The following is a 25469-nucleotide window of genomic DNA, read 5'->3' as shown; positions in this document are numbered from 1 at the left end:
GAGTGGTGGGGGGAAATAGCGAGGGCTGCTTTATGGCGGGCTACGGGGTGGTGGGAGGAAGGGAAAGAGAGAAAGAGAGAGATAGAGAGAGAGAGAGAGAGAGAGAGAGGGAACGGTCACGTTGCACATTATCGCTACATTCTGTTCGTCTTTCAAACGATAAATCAATTCGATCATTGCGAATCAATTGTTCGAGAAAGAGAGAGAGAGAGAGAGAGAAAAAGATCGACTCGATCGATCGCATATCCTTTGCAATATGACGTAATAGTATTAACTATTATCAATTGGATCCGATCGAGAGATTTCAATCGAAAATTAGTGACTTTATAAAGGAATGTTTAAATGGTTTATGTATTTTTTTTTTCTTTTTTTTTTCTTTTTTATAATTCGTTGGAAATAATTATTTAAAGTGGGCTAATAGTATATCAAGAAGTTCATTCAATAATTTATTATATAATATATATTACGATTATTTATATATATAATTGCATTATAAAACAAATATTAAAATACGTATTTTGTGAATATTTTTACTTGAAAAAAAATCCCCATTTGCCATAATTACCAACACACGATATATTAAAATAATTATTAAAGTAGACTAGTAGTATATCAAAAAGTTCATTCAATAATTTATTATATAATATATATTACGATTATTTATATATATAATTGCATTATAAAGCAAATATTAAAATACGTATTTTGTGAATATTTTTACTTGAAAAAAAATCCCCATTTGCTATAATTACCAACACACGATGTATTATAAATCCGAATGGGTAATCTTATATGCGACAAAAGATTATCTTACGTTGTTTCTTTTAGTTCTCCTTCTCCTCCTTCTTCTTCTTCTTCTTCCCTACACCCCCCCCCAAAAAAAGAAAAATAAAAATAAAAAGAAATAAAAGAGATAGCTCTCCAAAGTACTTTTAAAAGAGTACCCCCGCTTCTATAGCGATTTTGCCTCTTCGAATTATTAGTTCTTACCTATAATCTTGGTTCCTCGCATCTCCCTCTCTCTCCCTCTATCCGTTTCTCTCTTTATCTCGCTCGTATTAAGCATCGACGGTCATTTCGTTTCGACTTTTGACCCGGCGACTCTGTAATCAAGAGTAAATCGTGTCCAGCCCTTTTTACCGAACGTTTAAAGACCGAATACGCGACTGCATCGAACTCTTCTTCTTCTTCTTGGCTAAACTCACTCCTTGCCATTCTCCATCTTTCTCATTCCATCTCATTCTCTCTCTCTCTCTCTCTCTCTTTCCTTTTCTTTTTTCCTTTTCTCATCTCTTTCTCTCTACTTTGTCTCCTCCGCATCATTTTCGTCGTCTGTCCGTACAATGCCAATTTCCCAAGACTGCCATTTGCAGCCATTAAATTGTTTTCGACCCCATCTCCCCCCCCGTTGATATCGTGACTCGTGACCCTGTCTCTCTCTCTCTCACTCTCTCTCTCTTCTCTCTCTATTCCTCATCCCCATCACCATCCACCACCCCCCCTCTCCACTCTCCCTTTCTCGTATCGTCTCTTTTCAACTCAACAACATAAACACGCACACACACACGTTCAACCTAAACGTGCCCCCCTCCCACCCCCCATGTATCCGTGTAAATACTCTTTTCTACCGATTACGGGCTTGCCCGTACGATTAGCGGAGGACATCGAACGAAGAAACGTAAAGAACGAATAAACGAACGGACGAAATAGACAAAAAAAAATCAAAGGAACTTATAAAAGAAAGAACGATGAGAGAGAGAGAGAGAGAGAGACGTAGTAGAAATCGATTTTCTATAATGTCCACGTTGTTATTCTTTGATTACTTCGTTATAATCGTCTCGATTCAAATGCTATTATGGAAGAATAAAGGGAAACATCAAAATTTGCGATTTGACTCTGATTGCTTCGACTGACTAAGCTGCTCGTTTCAAAGAAACAATAATTTATATATATATGTGTATGTATGTGTATATATCAATGATTGTCTATGAAAATGAACACTTTGATGAAATTAACGAAACTAATTCACTAACTCTTTCTTTTTCTTTTTCTTTTTCTTCTTCAATGTTTTCTTCATCTTTTTCTCATTTAAAAATTGAATCGGTGAATCATTAATCCTTTAGGCGAATATGATACTGCTTCTCGTAATTGCATGGTAGAAAATGATTAGATTATTAGACGATTATACAAGAAAATACCACATACGCGATATTATTAAAACCTGTCTTGTCATACGATTATTTTCAATCCATTTGCATCATAAAATTTAACTAACTTTACAAATGAAAAATATTCAATCGACGAGATGAGTTACAATCGGATCGTATCATCCCACATATATATTACCTCTTTTAATTTCTTATTTATATACAATTAAATTGTTTTTTAATATTAATATTAATTAAAAATATCAATGAAATATTATAATATATCGATGATCGGAAATAAATTGAACGACGATATGAAATGGCACGAAATAATTAATAATAAAAAACTTGCTTATCATTAACACCTTGTTACAAATTTTATTATTTATATCTATGTAACGTTGAAAAATGCATTACACCATTCGAATCACACATTTTCAATACACTTTATTAAGACGCATATTATCGTATAATTCTTTTAACAAATACAAAACAAAATGTGGTGTCGCCAATTTAGAATATCTTATTACCAATGAAAAAATAAACAAAATTGTATTCCAAAAATTCAATCTTACCTGATTATTACACCCCCCTGATTGCAACCGTTAGCGAAAGGATTAAAATCAACCGACTGTGCAATCAAACAGGAACGTTATAAAGTAAAATGCATTAGCTTTTGAACGCGTTTGGAGACACGATTATTAAAACGTGCCGGCGTCTTGTAAAACCTCCCAAGGGGAAGACGAGACAAGAAAATAAAATAAGAAGAAGAAGAGGAATTAGAATAAGAAGGAAGAATGAAGAAAGAGTAGTAAAGGTATATGGAGTATAAGATGAGGAGGAGGAGGGGGTGGGGGGGTGGGTAGGAAGATAGTTGGAGAAACGCGACCAGCTTCTTCTCCAGTCCTTCTTGGAATCTTAAATTAAAGCGGTCTCGTTGTTTTGCGATCGGAAAAAGGGTATCCCGATCAGAGGAAGGTTACGAAGGATCCGCTACAGCGGCGAGAGGACTTGAGAGCGTTCCGGTGTCGTTCGCAATCGGGGGCATAAAGTGTCCCGCATAAAGCAAAGTCCCAAGTTAAGAAGGAGAAGCAACCACCATGGAGAGAGACAGAGGGGCTGGAGGGGGGAGGAGCAAACGTTAGCCGGGGACTTGGCGGAAAGCACCCAGGTACGACTAGGTAAACGATCGTGCCCCGTTCCATTTCTCTTTTCACTTTCAACGACCGAGGAGACGTCGTTCTTTACGACGATTTCAAGGAAAATACGTAGAAGGAGAAATTGGGGGGTGGGAGGGTGGATGGGAGGAGAAGGGGGAAGGGAGACGAATAACGTCGTGCTCGATCTTTCATGCTTGTTCCTCTTGTAAAACCTTAAAGCGGTTTTCCTGTTAAACGGGAGTATACCACCACCGTGCACTCTCGCATGCGTCGTTATTCTTTCATTTTTTTTTTTGGTTTGTTACCTTTTTATTTTTCTTTTTCTCTCCCACGACTTGTAATGTTAAACGTGTGGTATACTTATTTCGATTTATTTGAGTTCGATCAGTATTTTGATAAATACGTGAATAGTATAGATATATGATAGGGTCAGGATTGGGTCAAAGTTTGATTAGAATTATATATGGATGGTGTGGATATATATTAATGTAGGATATAAAATAGATTGAATAAAAAAGAAATTAATTAAAAATATCTAACATTGATGAGACCACATATATATATATAGTGTTCACATAATTTGAATGCATCAATTCATCCCTATATCTCTTAGATACTGATATTTTATTATAAATACTGATATTTAAAATATTGATCATTTTTGTATTATCAACCGATGTAATATTGATCATTGATATTGCACACATTGTGATATTTTATTATTTATACTGATCATTTATTTAAATATACCTAACCCCCTCTAATATCCTAAAGTAATCGTATAAGAAAAGCACAGACATTTGTACGATTCCTTAATAAATATATAAGAATACTTACATAAAAAATGAATAAGGCAAGGAATACTTGGAAGAAATCTTGCAAAGTGAGTCTTGATAAAATTAATATGTGACGACTCTATCTTGAATTATTCTTGAATTATATAAGTAGTGATGCTCCTCGAGAGAAAACTATTTGTTCGATTCTAAAAACAAAACAAATATAAATATCATTTGATATATGTAAGCTTATATATGCGCCATCTGTTACGTAATTATCGCAAGCACGAAGCTTCTCTTCCTTTTACCTAGTACCGCCATTTTCAATTTTCTCTCATATGTTCACTTTTAATTTACATAATATTCCAACTATTATATTCCATTATTATATTCCATTATTATATTCCAGCTATTCTACTAGCTTCTTTACTTTTACTTTTATGATCTTTCCTTTCGTGTACTTTTAATGTATTTACGAACAATGTATTACAGTAGAGTATAGTCCTTATTAGTGCACGAAGAATACTTTGGAATGTTGACTAAAATGGTATGCCTTCTCTACTTCCAAATAAATGCACAGTTGTACAATTAAAAATATTACTTCTCCTTTAGAGGAGTTGTTGTCTATTCTATTGTAAGCTAATTTTATTTGTAAATTTAAATTAATCCCAGAAGAAAAAAAAAGATATATATTTTTTTTATAAGAAAAAAGAATTGGAATAAATTTCTTCAAGGCACAGCCCTGAACGATTTTAATTCAGATAAATCCAAAATGACGAGAGGCCAGGCCCTCTTAACATTCCACCGATAACAGACCGGATCATTCTAGCGACTTATATACCGTGTTGCACTATCCTCTTTTTTATTCTCTACTTTATCAACTTGGCAAAATCAACTTTATAACTCTTCAAACATAGCACAAAAAAATTGGCATAGAACCGCAACCACAGAAAAAAATGAATAAGTACTCTTAATTGCTCATTAATTGCTCAATCAAAATCCACAGCTCACTTTATTAATTAATTATTTAATTAATTATTAATAATTAAAAAATCGAAAACGTTTCTTCTCATTTCTAAGCAAAGCAATGAAGTTTTTTATTGTTTTTTATTTTCAATCAATTAACATCTTTTTACCGCTTTATTTTTTATGTATATCTTCTTCAGAAGAATTATGCAACTGTCGCGATATAATAATAATAAAATACAATAGAAGTTAATGTGTGCGAAGTCTGTTATTAAAGTTACCGTATATAAAAGCAGCACTTTACTATCTAAATGTTTTAAAATTATCAGCCGTATATAAAAAAAAAAGTTGGTATATTTTATGTAAGATTCCTTAATTATTAAATTATAATTTTTCTTAAAAATATATTGTATATATTTAAATTTCAACATTTCACTTAAATATGAATGACTATGTTGACGATTATTTAATTCAATGAATAAGTAAGCCACTCGAGTGAGCCACTATAGTGGCTCATCGACCTGGAAAAAATAATCGATAAAGCCAATATAGTGGCAGGCCGGCTAAGGCCTATATCGGTAATTGCAGTGCTCTACCTTTATCTTTTCGACCGTCGGTAATTGCCACTGTCGGTAACTGCCACCGTCGGTAATAAAATTTTTCTTACTCTACGTCTGTAATTTTTTGTATTTAGGTTCCTGACGGTCAATATTATTAAAGTACAAACTCTCATTAAAAACGGTCGATGTTTTCTAAATAGGAATATACTATTACCGACGGTGGCAGTTACCGACAGTGGCAGTTAGCGACGGTCGAAAAGATAAGGGTAGAGCACTGCAATTACCGATATCGCCCTTAGCCGGCCTGCCACTAAAGTGGCTTTTGCGATTATTTTTTCCAGGCCCATGGCCACTATAGTGGCTCACTCGAGTAGCCCACTTACTCACTGTTTGAATTAAATAATCGTCTTCATAGTCATTCATATTTAAGTGAAATGTTGAAATTTAAATATATATATATATATACAACATGTTTTTAAGAAAAATTATAATTTAATTATTAAGGAATCTTTACGTAAAACATACGAACTTTTTTTATATACGGCTGATAATATTAAAACATTTAGATAGTAAAGTGCTGCTTTTTTAATAAAGTGAGCAATTATGGATTTTGATCGAGCAATTAGTGAGCAATTAAGAGCACTTATTCATTTTTTTTTTGCTGTTGAAGATCTATGCCAACTTTCTTGCGCTAATATAGTGCACTTTAATTTCATAACATATATATTGTTTGTTTTATAAAGAATTAATTTAAACGTTTACTAAAAATTCATTACGCATTGTTATTTAAATTAAAAAACAAAAAAATTTAGACAAAATTAATTATTAGGATCAATTATATTGTTCCAATGATCCGCTGACCCATCGTACTATGTAATAAGTTTTTTTACCAACCCTCAAAAGGGTTACATTATTAGATAATATATGAATACCAGGTACTAAGACTTCATTCAAGTTAGTAACTTTACTATAATTAATGTAAAAACCACCTGCTTCTATAATTCTACGCGTATCATGATCACTTTTAAAGCATTTAGCTTTTGTTGCTAATTCGTATACTGTCAAGCCTGGTTCCCCAAATATATCTACAACTGTTGCTCCTTCGAATACACTGGCTATATCTTCTGCACTCATTTTAACTAAAGTATCAATTGATTTATTATACAACACCAGAGATGCATCTTTTGCTGCCTTTAAGCCAAGTTCTGAAAATAAATGTTGATGCTTTTATTCTGTATAATAAAAATAATTAAGTTAAATATACTATTGTTTTTTTTTTCAATTAAAATTACCTCCATGAACTAGAAGAGTAACTTCTTCCGCTAAAATTCTTTGGGCCAATCTATCTTCTGGTTTTTTAAAATGTTCTTCTACAATGTTGGATATTTTTGAGAGCGACAAGAAGGTAAAGAATTTGAGAAAATTTTCAACATCACTATCTCTGGTTCTAATAAAGTATTGATAAAGCTGAAAACTGGAGGACTTAGAAGGAGATAACCAAACAGCATTGCCGCTAGATTTTCCAAATTTCTTACCACCTTCTGTGGTTATAAGTGGCAATGTTAAACCGTAAACTGTTTTATCTGTGGCTTTTGTAACCAAATCGTATCCAGACATAATATTACCCATTTGATCGCTTCCACCAATTTGAAATAAACACTTATGATTATCTGCTAAATATAACCAATCGTATCCTTGAAAAACTTGATACGTAAATTCTGTAAAGCTCATTCCTGTTTCTGAATTTAAACGTGATTGAACAGATGTCCTTCCTAACATCGTACCTAATCTGAAGTATTTTCCAACTTTTCTTACAAACTGAATAATATTAATATCCTTATACCAATTCAAATTATTAAGAATTTGTAACGGTTGCAATTTTTTTGTTTTGTCGGGCCAAAAATATTTGTGGTGATTATTAAATACATTTGCTATGTCTAATTTGATAGATTCCAAATTCTCTTTTAAGAGTATCTCTTCGATTTCAATTCTTTCTGATTTTCTGTGACTAGGATCACCTATTAAACCAGTCGCTCCACCTAATACTGCTATCACTTGGTGTCCTGCGCGTTGCCAATGTAAAAGATTCATCAATACTAATAAATTTCCTACGTGTAAGCTGCTCGCTGTTGGATCGAATCCAGCGTAAACACATTGTGGAGATTTGGTTAATAAATCTGTTATCTCTTTACTGTAAAAAGAAAAAAAATGATTTATAAAAGTACATATATATTTTTATGTATATATAAAAATCAATAACACTTACGTACAATTATTTGGAAATATATCCTCGTACATACCCCTCTCCTTAAGTTTTAATATATTTTTATCGGTATTGCTATAAGTATTTGTTTTTCTGTGATAAATTTGTTGAAAAAATATTCTTGCACTCAATAAACGTTTTATATGCATTATGATATTTTTAACTTAAAATCTATACTTCGTCAATTATTTTTCTTTTATAAATGAAAATTTTTAATTTATATATATTTTAGAAAAAACTATTTTCTTTTTAACAGCAGAAAACTTTACACATACAAGATAGACGATATACAATTTCCGCTCAGGTTCGTGTTACCTCGGAAGAGGTTAGAAACATCATTGGTTATAAATTTGATAAGAGTACGAACTCGTTAGTCTAATTTTTATAAATATAATTCCTCATTTTGTAACTTTTTGTATAATATTTTGTTAAAATATTTAAAATGGAATTTCTTTAATTTTATTGAAAATAATTCGTATTAAAATAATAAAAATATTTCATTTGTTAAAGATTACCAAATGATATTGGTTATCAGGAGAATTTAACTCTTTCTGATTGGTCAACATACATGATGCTGAGAGACAGATTCTGGATGAACATTTTCGTACGAATGATGCTGCTCTAAATGTTATTCCTTATATATAATATGCATATATGTGAACATATATATGTATATATTATCACTGTTGAAATGAGTTATTTATTTACTACTTGAAATCAACTTTTTGCAAGCTTAATCATCGACCGAAAGACAAAAATCTTTATTGTTTTATCATCACCGTCCTAATATATTTGAATTTGATAGATAACAAGGTATAAACATAATCGTGTTAATAGTTTGTCTTTAAATAAACGAATATATAATTTTATGTAAGAATTAAACGTTACAAAACCTGACAAAAATACAATTCGTTGATGTTTCTGATTTATCTCTACGAATTGTTTTTTTAAATAATGCCTTGAAGTATTAATTTTTTTAATATGTAAATATTATTGGATGCATATTAAAAAATATATTTAATATTTTCAGTAGCTATGTCCAATGAGGAGCGCCTTCGAAAGCTATTATCTGATTTAGGAAAAGCAACTTTACGTGGTGTAAGAAAATGTCCTAAATGTGGAACGTATAATGGATCTCGTGGATTATGTTGTAAAAATAAGTATTGTGATGCAGTGTTTAAAGAACCAGGAGAAAAGAGAAAATTATCAACCGAAGCATGTAAACTAATAACTGGTTCAACTGCTCAAGTTTTCTCTGTTCGAGTTAGAGATAAAGGTCCTGATTATCGAGGTTTTGTACAGTTGCCTTTAATAAATGCAACTATTTCTAATGAAATTATAACATTAATTTCACAAACAACTGCTCTATGTTTTGTCGATACTTGTGAGAGGAGTTTTGATACCAGTGTTCTTAAATGTCACGTAAGTTAAATATTATATAATGTCTTTAATTTATTTAATGAAATTTATACGATTTATCATTATAAGATATAATTTTAGGAAAAAGATGCATCAGATTTATCTGTATCGACGTGCCAACATATCCAGGCTGCATTAAGATGTTACGCAGAAGCTCAGCCATTGACGTTAAGAAATTCTATTTTATCATCTTTAAACGTAAACAATGAAATGAAACAAGAGATTTGGTTATTAGCTACAGAAACGTCAGGACCATTGGTACAAAGAGTATCTAAAAATATTATGGCTGTAAAATGTAAAGCTTCGCCAAAGCATCCTTTAGGATATCTTCATTTTTCTTTCTTCGTAACTAAATTGAAAGATAGAGTAGAACATCGGTGTTTTTGCAGTTGTACTGCGTTTAAGGTAAATTGCTAAAAAAAAGTATCTCTTAATTTTTACAAGTTTTAAAGTTTTTAGAATTGTTTAATTTTATATATAAAATTTTATTTACAGGGTACAGCCAAATCAATTGGAGATAAAGTAGAAACAAATTTGTCGCAAGCAAAGCGCTGTGTACACTTTTACGCATGTATATGTGCCTTTGCTAGTGATCCTAAATTGTCGGAAGAATTTAATTATTATATAACCTTAGATCAAAATGATCTAAGTGTACCAAAGCCACCGATATCAATTTTACAAAATAATGAACAAGATAAAATAGTTGGAATAGGTAATACATATTTTTTATGAAAGGATATTTCTTTTTCATCATAAAAGATATCTAATTTTGTGTTGTAACTAATGGTAGATCTAGATCCTATAAACACAGATGATGCTGAAACGCATCTGTTGATATTTCGTGATGACACTTTAACTGTGCAATGTTTAGATGGAAATAGACTTGATTTAGATTCAATGAACTTGGATTCATCGATTTTACCTAATAACATTGTTGAAAATATCGAAGTGGAATGTGATCGTAGTTTGTTAGAAGATAATAATATTATTTCTCAGGTATCGCACTAAACTATTATATATTATTTATTAATAAGTTGATAAACATCTGAAAGTATTTTGTTAAAATATTATTTTAACTATATTGTGTAATTATTTTACAGGTTCATAATTTGGAAGTTATTGACCAAAATAGTGTGCAATTTAATGGAAACACAATGAAAATCTTAAACGAACAAACTGAAATTGATACAAAGTACAATATATTAAATAGTCAATATATCTTAAACGATAATAATATTAAAATATTAAATACAGGAAATTTAAAAGTCATTGATACAAATACAGTATTAGATGTAAACAATATCAAATTAATAGATACTAATGCAGTGTATAATGGTAATGAACTTAAGATGATAGAAAAGAATGCATTAATTCAATACGATAATGGAAATACGTTTAATTCTGAAAGCGGGACTGTACAACCTACTGTTTCGATAAAGCGAAAAAGAGATGATAAAAACGTGAATAAATTAAGTGCTACTGGTCTAAATAATTTAAGTTCTATTGAACCAAGAAAATCAAAATCAAAACCAACTATTATAAAGAGATATCAAAATTCATGCGAAGATTTGGATGAAGCTAACACAAGCCTACCTTTTATTAAATGGTTAGCATCAATTACAGAGAGAATTAATCAAACAATGCATTTTCAGTTTAATGGGAAACCTGATCCTTTGGTATTTCATGTACCACAAATATTTTTTGATTGTTTACGGGAGCGAATATCTTGTGGTGGCAAAAAGAAACGTTTACCTAATTCGACGACAGCCTTTGTTAGAAAAGACGGAGTACCATTGGGTACCTTTACAAAATATACATGGCAAATTACAAATATATTACACGTAAAGAGTATTTTTGAAACACCTCTTATACCTTTAGAAATTACAAGAAGTTTTATACAAAATGCAGATGGAACGTATGAATTATATAAACGAAAGGAAACAGATATCGATCGGTATAAGAAAACAAATAATAATGCATTGATCAAACCGCTAGAATTGAAAACTTATCTAAAAGTTGGTAAGGACATTTTCACATTTAAAATTATTTTATATGTCAAATATTTCAATTAGAATACAGTCTATCAAATAATACTCTTTTAGGTAATACTTCTCCTAATCAAGTAGAGCCAACACCATTCTTAATAGAATGGATACCGGATATTTTACCAATATCCAAAATTGGCGAATTAAGAATTCGATTTGAATTCGGACACGTTAAAAATGAGACTAGCCAAAGATGGAGAAAGATAGCGTTATCGAAAAATTATTGAATTAAAAGTTTAATATCAGTATAAGTTAAGTATTTATTTTCAAGTATTGTATTGTTATTTCTTTGTTATATCGCAAAGTTTTAAATGTTTTATAAGGAAACACGTAAGAAAATGTTTTACATTACATACTAATGTATATATTTAAATCTACAATTTATTTTATGCAGAATGATTTTGCATTATATTATAAATTAAATTAAATGTACTTTAACCCTTTCAGTACATAAATTTTAATAACGAATATATGAAAAATGTTGTAATTAACTTTGTATATTTCTATGATGCGTGTAAATACATTATGTATTCGTGTGAATATATTGATTTAAATTGAATCATAATATATGTAACAATTTTAATGTGTAACTGATGTAGTACTTGAAGGGTTAAACAATGAAAAATTATATATATATATATATATATATATATATATATATATATATATATATGCTTTGAAAAAATTTAAATACGCTAGAAGATTTATTAGATAACGTACTGAAACATATATAAGTATTGGCGTTTTTGTTTGTAACTCTAATACGTTAGAGTTAACATTTTTAAATGTAAAGACTGACCTCTGTTTTTTAAAAAGATGGGTACAAATCGTGTTTTTAATGAACAATGTGTTTGCCAACTGCGTATTACGTTTTAGAGAATCGTTTAGAGCTTACGGCGTTTAACAGTAATTTTATTTGAAGGAGCAAAATACATATTGAAAACTTTTTTTATTTATTTACTAGACAGGTACCACTGAGATGAATTAATGTAAAGACAAAAAAAAGAAAAGACAAAAAGTAATGAAAAAAGATTCGATTTGTTTTAAATATAAAACGACGAATGTATCATACAACACGTGTCAATGTAAAATATTGTATATACGTATTGTGGCATATTTTAAATCGGAAATGCTAAATTAATATGTTATTTAATAAATACGTATTCTATGATATAATAAATTTCCAATTATTTGAAATTGATTTCCTATACTACAAGGATATACATACATCTATTTTCTATTTTTTAATTGTTTGCACACGATGACATTATGACAGTAATGTAACGAAATAAACAAATATGTAATATGTAAAAGATAAAACGACTACGTATTTATATCGTATAAATTACGAATGTCTTTTATATGCCTCATAAGCACAAAAGTAATAAAAAGAAACTTATCTACAGGTTCTCAAGGTTAAGCAAGACGTAAATATTAAGTGAGCGTGGTTGTTATGCTAAAAAAACTTATTCAACTTTGATTTAACTAGAAAAGAGAAATAAGTATGTATATGTGTGTGTGTGTGTGTAAAAGATAAAAGAATAAAAAAGAGAATTTATTTCTTTTTCTGAAAATATCAATATTTTTTTTAACCAAAAAAGCTTACTCTTTTTTAACATATATCGTATAAAATAATAAAATGAAAAAGCGTATTATGGATGTCGTGGCAAAAAAAAGCGCGGTTTTCCAATGTACGTATGTATGTATGCATCTCGTATCCCATCTATGAGGATTCCATGACTTTTTTCTCTAGTCATAGCACACGATGTTACGCGATGGTGTCTTTCAACCGTACAACGCTAGTCAAACGAACTTTGGTCAGCAAATTTTGATTCAATAAAAATCATTATGGTGCATAACCTATTTGTCATAAAATAATACGAGAAGATTAATCAAATAATTATCGAAGAGAAATAAATGATATTTAAACGATGTAATTTGATGCGCGATTGGTTCTGTTGAGTTAAGATTCAACCGGAAACAGCGAATACGAACGGAAGCTGTCTCAGACGTAGGAGAGTTAGAGAAGCGTACACTTCCATTTTCTTGATCCACTCGGCGAAGTGAGAGCACGTGTTTGTTCGCCGGCACCTTTCTTTGAAAGACTTCGTTTTAATAATAATCTTTGCAAAAATTAACCGTCACGCGTACGCGGTTATTAATTGACTTGTGTAACGTTGTAATCGATCCTTAAGTTCTTACTTTCTATAAACTGGTATCAACATGAATCCGGAGAAGCTTAAGAAACTCCAAGCCCAAGTACGAATCGGCGGTAAGGGAACACCCCGTCGCAAGAAGAAGGTACATCAATTGTTCTTTTTTTTTTTTATTACAACATTTTTATTTAACTATCTCTTTCTTTTATCATTCCTTTTCTTATCTTTTTTGTTTTTATCTAAGTAAATTATTACTTAATACTTTTTACCTTTTCCATATACGTAGATCCCCATTAATTTCTATGAAAGAAAGATTTTAGTTATCAAATATTCGTACTTCTTTCGTTGATAGATAATAATTAAATGTTTAATTTGACAAGTTTTATTTGTGACAGGTTTTCTTTCATCATTTTATAATACATTTTTTTCCTTTCATTTCTTTGTTACATTACATTTGTTATTATTAATTTAAATGATTATTAGTTTGAGAAAGATTTTTGATCAATTTAATCTGTAGTTGTGTTTTATTTCTTTTTTATTTTTTTTTTTATTTTGCAATATTTATGATAATACATATTATTTATTAGTTTTCATTAATTTATGGAATTTTTAGCAATAACATTTATGACACTTTTCAGGTCGTACATGCAACTGCTGCAACAGATGACAAGAAATTACAAAGTTGCCTGAAGAAATTATCAGTTAATACTATTCCTGGTATAGAAGAAGTTAACATGATTAAGGATGATGGCACTGTCGTTCATTTTAATAATCCAAAAGCCCAGGCTAGTTTGTCTGCTAATACATTTGCAATTACCGGTCATGGGGAAAACAAACAGATAACTGAAATGTTGCCCGGTATATTGAGTCAACTAGGTCCAGAAGGTTTAACGCAGCTTAAACGATTAGCAAGTACAGTGGCTGGTAGCGCAGTTGGTAAAGCAACGCTAGAGGAGGACGATGAAGTTCCGGATTTAGTTGAGAACTTTGACGAAGCTAGCAAAGAAGAGGTACATATTTAATTCTATCATTTTTATAAATACAAATGAGAATTCGAAATTTAGAAGATCTAGGTCATTATAGGTTAATGGATGAGTTTCAAAATTGTCAGTATTTATAAATGTTTATATTTGGTTTATTGTTAGCGTTTATTCAAGGTTGGGCAATAAGCGTATTTTCAAAATTTATAGTAGACAGTAGTCGATTAGCGGAACAAGTTGACTAGGCAATATATAAATAGACAAGCCGTATTATTATTACATATTCATGTTTATTTTTAGGTCGCACCAAAAAAAGAAGTTGAGGAAAATGATAAAGCCTCAGCCGACAAAAAGGAAATTATCACAATCGAGGAAAAGAAAGAAGCACCCTTAGCTACATCAGAAGCTTAAAGAGTTTGTTGTCGAGTGTCGAGGTAAAGCCCTAGGTATATATATATACACATAAATATATATATATACACAAATATATAGATCATAACGATAAGTCTCATACTTAGAAATATAAGTATTATTGTTCATATTAGATTTCCTTATTTTCTATAGATGTTTCCCAGGACAGATTGTTTTAATTAAAAGTCAAGAAATGCAAGTTGCATAAGCAACCAGTAAACGAAGTGTAACTATACACACGTTATAAATACTTGACATACACTATAATATTACTATATGAGTAACAGTTGACAAGAAATAAAACAGACTGTTACAGAAATTAAAATATTTTTACGAAAGATATGTTTCTTACTCTCTTTATTGGATCTGTTAAACGCATACTTTGTTTTCAATTAGTCAGTGAAGAACATTATTATTCCTGAATTAAAAAAGAAGCGCGAATATGCATATATATATATTAATATGTTTAAACAAAAATGACATTCTATAACAATGTTGTAAACGTTTATCTCAGTTGCTCAAGCGTGTTTAAAAGACTAATACAAGATAACAAATTTATAATATAGCTATATATGTTATACTGACGTCTTGAAACAAAGAGCGAAGATTTTTTTAAAGAAAAGTATTGTTTTATTAGCTTTCATTTTTTGTTATGACTAACTTTATACATGCCGAAAATGAAGTTAAAGTAATGGGGAAATAAAAGAAAAATAACAGAATTACACTCGAGAAGCAGAGGATATGGTTCATCTATCTGTAATAATGTTATATTCAACAAAGGAAAGTTTATATAGATTATAGAATGAGGCAAAAGTAGGTGAAAAATATTGAAACATTTCTATTTTAATTGATAAAGTTAATGACGATGGCTAATAACTGTCTATTACTTAGTGATACCCCACTTGCAGTGGCTTTCCAGCACAGAGAAAGAAATGGGGTGTAATATTTTGTAATGTAATCTATGGAATAAATTCTTTTGCTGGAAATGCGGTTTTCTACTTAAAAGAAAAAAAAAACAGAATTAAAAAAAAATAATAAATTTCATGCGTTCCGTCACATTATATACAGTAATCTTATTGTCTCGATATTTATATTTTCATTGGTGAATAACACGTGTATCAAATATGTAGTATGCAAATATACTAATAAGAAATGCGGTTTTCTACTTAAAGAAAAAAAAAAACGAATTAAAAAAAAATATAAATTTCATGCGTTCCGTCACATTATATACAGTAATCTTATTGTCTCGATATTTATATTTTCATTGGTAGAATAAAACGTGTATCAAATATGTAGTATGCAAATATACTAATAAGAGCTATGTATATATACACACATATATAAATAATGTATCTAATAGAAACTTTATATACCTAACAACGCCTTACATTAAACAAAGTTTAATCTTTCGATGATAAGTATAAAAAGAAAAACAAAATGCGCACACAAAAATACGAACGAACAATTTTTTTTTTTTATATTTGCATAATATAACAAACATTTTGCTTGATTCAATTTTATTTATTTTTCAACTTTCAGTTCTATCTCTAATGATTTTTTAATTTTAAAGAATGTATTTAAAATATTTATTGTTAAATGAAGTAAAAAGAAGACGTAACGCATTGAATTCAAAATTAATTGATTCTGATTAACTTGTATGTTAAATGTATTCATTTTCACCATAGTTCTATAATTTATATTATCAAATATTTAGTAATTTCATTGATTGGAATGTCTTTTAACATAGATTTGATATAGTCTATGAAAAGTAAGAACAGAAATAAGCAGTTAATATATCCTACATTTTTCTTTTCATCATTTGCATTATGTGATTTTTTTTTTTTTCTTGGAATTATTATAACTAACGATATTTATAATATTCATTCCTACATCGTTCAATAAGATTTCAAGTATAATTAATACATATACGAGGATGATTTTGAAATTGATTTTGTGAAGAGTGGTAAATGAGTAAGTAAAAAAATAAATTAAAATAAAATAAAATTAATAAAAAAAAAGAACTATATGACATGGATGAGGCTTTCGTGTAATCTTGACATTTTTCTAATGTCAACAGTCAAGGTAATTGGGAAAGTATAGTAATTGAACATGCAATTTTGATCTTTTTATTAAATAATAATTTAAATAATGATTGATTGATTAGTCGATAGAATATAATTAATCAATTTGACATTATATTTAAACGAAAGGTATAATTTATGTTTAATAATAATTATAAAAATTTTATACTTACATTTCTTTTTTTTTTTAAATAATTGATCTAAATGTGTGATTAAATAATAATCAATAAGCTTATATCAAAAATAATGCACATTATTTATAAAAAAGAAAATGAAACTGAATACACGTGTTTCATTATATTTATCTTTTTTTCTTTTTTTTTTTTTTTTTTTTTTTTTTACTATCTTAAATTTGGATAATTTAATACAATAATTATTCAAACATCGATCGGGTATATATTAGCGAAAATTAATATATGCATGAGAAAATGACCGATCGAACATAAATATGTAAAATCGAGAAAACGAGCTATGCAAATTATGATAATAATCTTATCAATTATAAATCGATTCTACGAATCAAACGGAAGATTAATCTGTAAATAATTTTCTAACATCTTTATTAATAATTATTCTATACCTGAGATAAAATAAATGAAGTATCTAATTGAATCAACATTCGATGATGATACTTTTTTTTAATCGTACGAAACCATTATTAATAATTGTTAAATAAAATCAATTGAATCTCGATTAATCTCTCATTTAGAAATTTGCAGATCGAAGTAAATCATTCTTATATCCTCATTGAATTTTAAAGTGGTATATAATAATGATGTATAAGCGTATAAGAAAATAATCGATAGAATATAAAATATGTAAAATCGTGCAAACGAGCTATGGAAGAATTATGATAATAATCTTTATCAATTATAAATTGGATCTCTCTTTCTTTATCGATCGATTTAAACGAAATTTTACGAAGCGTAAAATAATATTCTGACACAGTCATTCAAAATTCTAATCGCGTTTAATAACAAATATTCGATTATTTCTTTTTTACTTAAACGAAATAAAAACAAACAAAAAAATTGTCAAACGCGTAAATTCGACGAAACGATAAATCATTATTTATAAATTTTATTTAAATTAAAAATGTTTATTCTTGGACACGTTGTTGAAAATATTGCGATAAGAGAATTTAATTAGAAAATTAATTACATTTCTAAAGACTTCAAGAGAGCTTCCTTATTTCATTGAATAAGAGAAGATGTACACACATACACGCACACAAATTATACATACTTACCGCAGAGATGCAAGCACCACGTCGAGTATATTCGAGAGTCAAACGATAACTGAATATTCCTCCGTTATTATTGATCTTTCTTTATTGTTTACATTCGTGGTACTTGTAAATTCGTTGAAGATGTTATTGCTATGACGTGTTTGTAATGTTTACTTCATTTTAAGGATATACACGTTAAGAATCAAAGTAAAATCGATAAAAGAAAAATATTCCATAAGAAAAGATATAAACATATTAATAGTTTCTATTTTCTTTTCTTTCCAAATTCGACATCTCTTTAAGCATTTACAAAATTTCAACTAGGTCTTTTCTAGAACATTATTTTATGTAACACGAAAGTACAAAATAGTCAAAGAGGAATATTTAAGGGTCGTGAAAAAATAATATAAATTGAATAAGATTAAAAAAAACACACATAAGTTTGAAAGAAAAGTCAAGATATCTTTTTTCAGAGAGTACTTCGTTTGTTGATGGTATTAGAGGATTCGAAGATCTTTTTTTTTTATTAACAAAAAGAGGGAGGTGGGAGAGAGAGAGAGAGAGAGAGAGAAAGGGTATAATAGGGTTGAATAAGTAAAATACCCCTTATAATAGATCTACATATATTACATATGTATGTAATTTAGTGGGTATTTTACTTGAAAAAACTTTCATGTATTATATTATTTAGTTATACGACAATTTCATTCATTTTTATACATATTTTACATGATTTATTTAATACGTTATGTTTTACATATAAACGAGATTCGTGGTTTGTTTTCTTTTTTTCTGTTTTCATTTTTACAGATTGATAATCAACCCAACCCCGAGGGTAAGGGGAATAATAAGAAAGGATGATTATTATAAAATATTAGGTTGAGTACAAAATAGTTTCTTCTTAGTTTAATGCAACAGTGAAACACAAGTTTCCCTTTTTCTATTTTTCTTCATATTTTGTATCCAGTATTCTAAAAATAATTTCAAACTGTTTTGTGGTCCATATATTGTTCTTTATATTATAACTTGTAATATGTAGGTTTTGTTCAATTTGTTTCATGATTTGATCGACTTTTCCAATGATGATTGGTCGATTACAGCGAGGTGCATCTTTGACATATAAATTTTTATAATCACTTTTTCAAAATCAAACTTACCGATATTATATCACACGTCCTTAAATATCGCAAATTTGTAATCAAATTTTCTCGAACTTATCGAATTTCATCTTTATTTTCATTCATTCTCCAAGACGCAGTAACTTTCGATCTGAAATTATTTTTTTTTTTTTAAATTACTCTATGATATGTTAATTTTCAAATGCACGTCAAGTATTGACAGATCCGATTAATATAATAGTATCAGGAATTATGCGATTTTTATAAAGTTCATATCTTTCGTGAATATACGAAGAAACTTTTGACTCAACCCAACACATTGAAAAGAGAGGAAAAGAGTGTCTTATATTTTATTTTATTTTATTTTATTGAACTAACTTCGTTTCAATTATTTCATCGAGATGATTGTATTGTTTTTTAAAATGTTTTTAGCACGAACGATCGTATCTTTTATCTTTCTCTCTCTCTCTCTCTCTCTCTTTCTTTCTCTACTTTTATCTCTATCTCTCTCGGTCTATTTATTATATATAATAATTAACTTATACAGCAAGTTTTATATATATATATATATATCGACACATACATATATACATACAAAGTTTCATCCGATAGTTCTTTTTTTCTCTTTTTCTTATCATTTTATTTACAGAGGATAATAGTTGACAGGTTTTTAATGCTCTTATAGAACTTGTGTATATATATATATATATGATATATTAGATAAGTTATAAGAGCTTCTTGTGTTCTAGAATTTCTTTCGATCGAAAGTTGGAGACAAACACGCAGCTGCGTCCAAAGATTTTTCTTTCATTCTCTCCTTTTTTTTCTTTTTTTCTCTACGTTGCTTCTCGCGATTGCACAAAATAAAAAAAAAAAAAAAAAAAAAAGAAATAGATGGAAGATTTATCGTTTATAATATTATTAATTTGCCGTTATCTCTTTGAATTATATAGCACATTGCACGTATTTTAAATATTGTGTTTCTGAAATTATTATTTTAGTTCTTTTTCCCTTTTCCTTTTTGTTTTTTCTTTTATTATTTTTTTTTTTTGTATCAAAAATAGATTAATTGTAAGAGAAAATGATGACGATTTCGTTCTTCATAGATTGTTCTATTATCTTTTTGTCATATTATATACACGATCTAACGAAACTCGAAGAAATTCTCGTTGTTTCCTTTTCGGTAAAGAAATTTCCAATCTTTTTGTTCTTGTTGTTTTTTCTTCTATTTTGTTTTTGTTTAATTAAAAAGAAAATTTGGCAAATTATTTTCGTCAAATGTCAGGTTCTCGAACGCGTTGAACGAAAATTTGTTAAAAAAGAAAAAGAAATGTAGAAGAAGAAAAATAAAAATTAGTCTATAATATTTCAAACATTTTTCTACGGAACTCTAACAATTTTTTCGAAGAATTAATATTTTACTTAATCGGAAGTCGATTCGTTCGGAGATCCTCTCTCTCTTTCTTTTTTTTTATTTATAAATCGATATTCACATAGTGAAAAATCGTGATTCCAACACTCTCTAACGTTTATCGAGTTTGCCAATTGGAAATGGCTGGCTGGGGTGAGCATGCATTCTCTTTCATAGCCGGCACGTTAAATTTTCTCTTTGTTACAGCGCGTGGAAAACGATTTATCATCGAGTTTCGTTACGTCGCGTACAATGCATATGCAACGTATGTATGTGCATACAATCTAAATTTTATGTAACACAATGATGACGATAATAATATAATCGTGATAATATTATATTTCTTTGCTGGGAACACGCATGGGAAACAATATTTCAATCTAACGGATCGATAATAATATAAATGTCGTTCGTAAACGAAATACAAAAAAAAGAAACAAAATAATAATGATAATAATAATAATAATAATAATAATCAAAAAAAGAGGAAATTATATATAAAAATTGCCGATATTTTTCTTCTCGCAGCGTTTTTTTTTTTTGCACGGATTATTTTCTGCTTATTTATTTAATTTTTCTTTTTAATTTATTTCTTAATTTATTTAATTTTTATTTATTTAATTTTTCTTCGCGAGGGAGGGAAGAAAAAATTTCCTCCTGCATTGTCTTGGTTTTTTTCCTTTCTTCTTCTTTATTATTATATTATTTATTTTTTTTTTTAATTATTAATTATCATCATCTCGCGCTACAAGAGACGAGAAAGCGTGTACACGTGTAGTACGTGTGTGTGCGTGTGTGTATGGAGGGGATGTATTTCGTGTTTTTTTTAAAATTTACTTTAGATTTTGTTTACGTTTAAACACTATCACGTTCTTCTTTACATCGATAATTTCTATACATCATTTTTATCTCTAACGATTACATCGAAACGACGTATTCCTTTTATCGTATTCGTAGTACACACACTACTTATTTTTCTTTTTTTTCTTTTTTATGTTTTCAATTATTATTATTATTATAATTATTATTATTATTATTATTACACCTTTAAATTTGTTTCTACGTTTATAAATCGAATAATTTAATACTGACTAATAACGAAGGAAATGTTTTCATTTTTCTCTTACTTCTCGTTTTATCTTCTTCTTTTTTTTTTTCTTTTTCTTTTTCTTCTCAGAACATTTTCAAAAAGAGAAAAAAAAGAAAAATACAGCCACAAAATTTCCACGTCAGAGGAAGAAAGATATTCGTCGAGATAAATATAGACAAAATATTGGATTTTTTTTTTAAATGTTAAAATTAAAAGAAAAGAAAAAAAAAGGAAAATTAAGCTAAGAGTATTTAATATATATATATTTGTGTTGTGTGTGTGTGTGTGTTTCAAAGCTTTCGAAACTCCTATGTAATACGCAACTTTGAAAATTTCATTTACGAGATCCAAAAGACCGCAAATATTCATTTAATGTGTGTATTAGTGTATTAAATAGCTCCAAGGTAACTTCTTGCTATCTCTATCTCTCTTTCTCCAATGAGATTTAACTTCTTTATGAAATAAGAGGTAGAGATAGATAGATAGATAGATAAATAGATAGATAGATAGAGAGATAGTTTAATTTTATAATAAATTTAGGAAACCTTTTGATGCATTTAACGTTCGTATAATAGTTACTTGCGGTTATAAATACATATGTATATATATATATATACACACATATATATGTATATACGTGAACGTATATACGCATTTGTAAAACCGCGTGCCATAAATTTATTTATTTATTTATTTATTTATATCTTTATTTCTTTTATCTCTATTCATTATATTTTTCTTCTTTTTTCTTTTTTTCTTTTTGTTGATAAAAGCAATGACGAAAAGCATAAAATTGTCGGTGTTACAGATTATTTTATAATACTCTATATCGTCATATTATTTAAAACGCTATATTTATATTTTTAACGATTAATTTGTGTTTCTTATTGTTAGTTAGATTTCTATTTCTTTTTTTCATTTTTTTTTATCTTTCGTTTTCGTTTTTGATTTACATCACATACAAACACGTGTGTTTCGTTTATGAAACATTTAGGATTGTCTAGCTAATGATACGTCTTTTTCATTTTTGTCTTTTTTTTTTCCTCGCATACACGCACCACCACCATCCACCACCACCACCACCACCACCCACCTCCATTCTCATGAATTTTTTTTTCTTTCTTTTCGTCGATCATAAAATACTTATGCGACAGAGAATAAAAGTTGAATGATTTGAAACAACGAACACCGACGACACAACCCTGCCTGACTAATTTTTTATTATTATTTATATAAATCCATGAGATTTATATCATAATTTTTTATTTCGATAATCAAACCACATATCCCGTAATAAAAGATAATATATATATTATTCGATTTTATATATATATTTATATATAATAGGATATATTTATGTACATAATACATATTTTGCGATAAACCACAATCGTGCATCACTTTCTCGTTCGATTCGTTCTAATTTCTAGTTTAAAATCTAATATTACATCCTTTTTTTTTCTTATATGTACTGCCATTGATTCGATAAAAATTCTTTTCTTTTTATTTTCTTTTTTATTCTCTCTTCTTGTTTTTCTTTTCTTTTTTTTTTTTTTCAAACACCAAAGGATAAAAATCTTGATTCGATTGAATTTTCTTGTTCTCATTTTACAATTAATCCTTTTCTCATAGGTGAGTTTAATTTTTCTGTTTTCTCGTTTATGTGTTATGTGTGTAATCATCAAGAATATATTTTTTTTTTTTTTTTCTTATTCTCATTATGACAACAAATTTTTTAATATTGTTAGAAAGATTTTCTTTCTCTCTCCGATGTAGTAGTCGCACTCTTATATTATTTTCTTTTTTAAATACAAATCGAAAATAAAGAATATATATAAACGTTAAAAAGGAACAAACGAATGAACAAAAACAACAAAAATATTCGTCCCATTATTTTTTCTCATTTCTATAAATTGCAACAACAAAAGAAAATAAAAAAAAAAAAAGTAAAATAAACCAAAAGAAATATATACAATATATTACAAACCAAAAACCCATTATAATATACGCGTATAATACGTGTGCGTTAGAAGAGATTATATCCAACCATTAGATACCCCATTATTATTATTATTCAACATTCCACAAATATCATTGTGTGGTTTAATCGATGAGAGAAGAAAGGGGTGGGAGGGGGAGGGGGAGGATGAGGTGGGGCGTACACCAGAGAGGGTTTCGAAAATGAGGGAATGAGAAACGGTTCTAAGCTCTATTCCATGTCATTTTGCTCACATCATCCTTCTATTCTCCTCCCACTTTCCCCCGAGCTCCCCCTCATCCCTTATAGTGTCATGGTCGCGGTTTTGTCAGCTATGCGCCACGCTTATGCTACGACGCAAGTTTGTTTGCTCTTCCAACTCTTCTCACCACAGTTAGCAAGACTTTTGGAAACTTTTGCTGCTTCCGGCTTCCGGGTCAATGATTTCACGTTTACACTACACAACCAACAACAACAACAACAACAACAACAACAATAAACAACAATGTTGTTAGAACTAAACCTTTTATGTCGAGTGAGTAAGTTCAGTATTATTATGATGAAGTGGAAAAAACCTTTCCTATCATTTCTTTTATCTCTCTCTCTCTCTCTCTTTTTATTCTTTCTTACATATACATACATATATGTATATGTATATGTTGTTAAGTCAATATATTTCGTTCGTTCGTTCGTTCGTTCTTCTTCTTCTCTCTTTTTTTATTTTTTTTTATTTATTCTTCTTCTTCGTAACGACAAAAGGATGTATGGATTAACCAGAGAAGAGATACATGATGTGTTGTATGTACTTCATTTTACAATGGCGGGCATATATCTTGGCTTTCCACGTCGTTCATGCGAAAAAATAAAAATTGAGGACACGACGCGACTACGTGAGAAGAAGCGTAGTGTGTTCCCTCTGTGACACGTGAATGCTCGATTATTATTATTATTATTATTATTATTATTATTATTATTATTATTATTTTCTTCTTCTTCTTCTTCTTGTTTTTTTCTTTCACACATATTTTCTTTCTTCTATTTTCTTCTCTTCCTTTTTTTATTCATTTATTTTTTTTTCTTTTTTGAAAGACAAACAATTTCGTAAGCAGCTATTGGAATGATAAAGAAGAGAAAGAAATTTATGCATTTTTTTTGTTTTGTTTTCTAATACCTTATGTACGAGATTTTATTCGCGAAAGAACGAGATTAAATTCAAAATGGTGAAGATTAATGATAGATATTAATTTTGATCACTTTTTGTTCCTCCATTCTTTCTTACTCTTTCTTTCTAACGTATCTACGGTATATTATAAATTAAATAAATAATACAAATAAAAAATATATATCTATTTGATCTTTAGAGAGAAAACAAAATGACGCACGATGCGATGCGAAGACACGCGTTTATGAATAAAATCTTAATTACAAACGACGAGGAGAGACGATTATATATGATGGAACCGAAAGCAATTGGATAAATCATCGATTATAATGAAATATATGACGTTTTGTACTATCGCAATATTCCCTCCTTCGTATCAATTTATCCGTTGTAAAATATCGACAATTATAAATCGTTTACGAAACAATGTCAAATCGGCTTTTACATAATACGTTAAGTATTCCCGAACAATAACGGTCTCTTCGATGAAAAGTATTAAGATTTTAATGCATATTTAA

At 28.9% G+C, this 25469-nt stretch overlaps 3 protein-coding genes across 5 annotated transcripts; 2 read left to right on the top strand and 1 right to left on the bottom strand.

Annotated features, from left to right (window-relative positions):
- Positions 1–6427: 6427 nt before the first annotated feature.
- LOC122523010 (tyrosine--tRNA ligase, mitochondrial) lies at positions 6428–8279 on the bottom strand. The gene is made up of 3 exons (XM_043644521.1): positions 7876–8279; positions 6902–7800; positions 6428–6814 (listed from the first exon to the last, which is right to left on the bottom strand). The coding sequence occupies exons 1-3, from the start codon at positions 8019–8021 to the stop codon at positions 6441–6443; spliced, it is 1419 nt and encodes a 472-aa protein (XP_043500456.1). The 5' UTR covers positions 8022–8279; the 3' UTR covers positions 6428–6440.
- Positions 8280–8525: 246 nt separating this feature from the next.
- On the top strand, positions 8526–11626 carry LOC122522998 (uncharacterized protein C2orf42). 2 transcript variants are annotated; one of them, XM_043644493.1, is made up of 7 exons: positions 8526–8685; positions 8906–9294; positions 9373–9696; positions 9787–10003; positions 10082–10287; positions 10392–11310; positions 11394–11626. In XM_043644493.1, the coding sequence occupies exons 2-7, from the start codon at positions 8908–8910 to the stop codon at positions 11561–11563; spliced, it is 2223 nt and encodes a 740-aa protein (XP_043500428.1). In that variant the 5' UTR covers positions 8526–8685; positions 8906–8907; the 3' UTR covers positions 11564–11626. The 2 variants fall into 2 exon arrangements, with proteins under 2 accessions (XP_043500428.1, XP_043500427.1); XM_043644492.1 differs by having other exon boundaries at positions 8527–8685; positions 8903–9294.
- Positions 11627–13335: 1709 nt separating this feature from the next.
- Positions 13336–15756, top strand: LOC122523038 (transcription factor BTF3 homolog 4). 2 transcript variants are annotated; one of them, XM_043644564.1, is made up of 4 exons: positions 13336–13637; positions 14131–14502; positions 14773–14906; positions 15037–15756. In XM_043644564.1, exons 1-3 carry the CDS (start codon positions 13560–13562, stop codon positions 14881–14883), a joined length of 561 nt encoding a protein of 186 aa, XP_043500499.1. In that variant the 5' UTR covers positions 13336–13559; the 3' UTR covers positions 14884–14906; positions 15037–15756. The 2 variants fall into 2 exon arrangements, with proteins under 2 accessions (XP_043500499.1, XP_043500500.1); XM_043644565.1 differs by having other exon boundaries at positions 14773–14918.
- Positions 15757–25469: the final 9713 nt, after the last annotated feature.

Source organism: Polistes fuscatus, unplaced genomic scaffold (genome assembly GCF_010416935.1).
Source record: "Polistes fuscatus isolate 324 unplaced genomic scaffold, CU_Pfus_HIC Scaffold6, whole genome shotgun sequence".
NCBI classification, from domain to species: Eukaryota; Metazoa; Arthropoda; class Insecta; order Hymenoptera; family Vespidae; genus Polistes; species Polistes fuscatus.
This window is presented reverse-complemented; position numbering and strand designations above follow the sequence as displayed.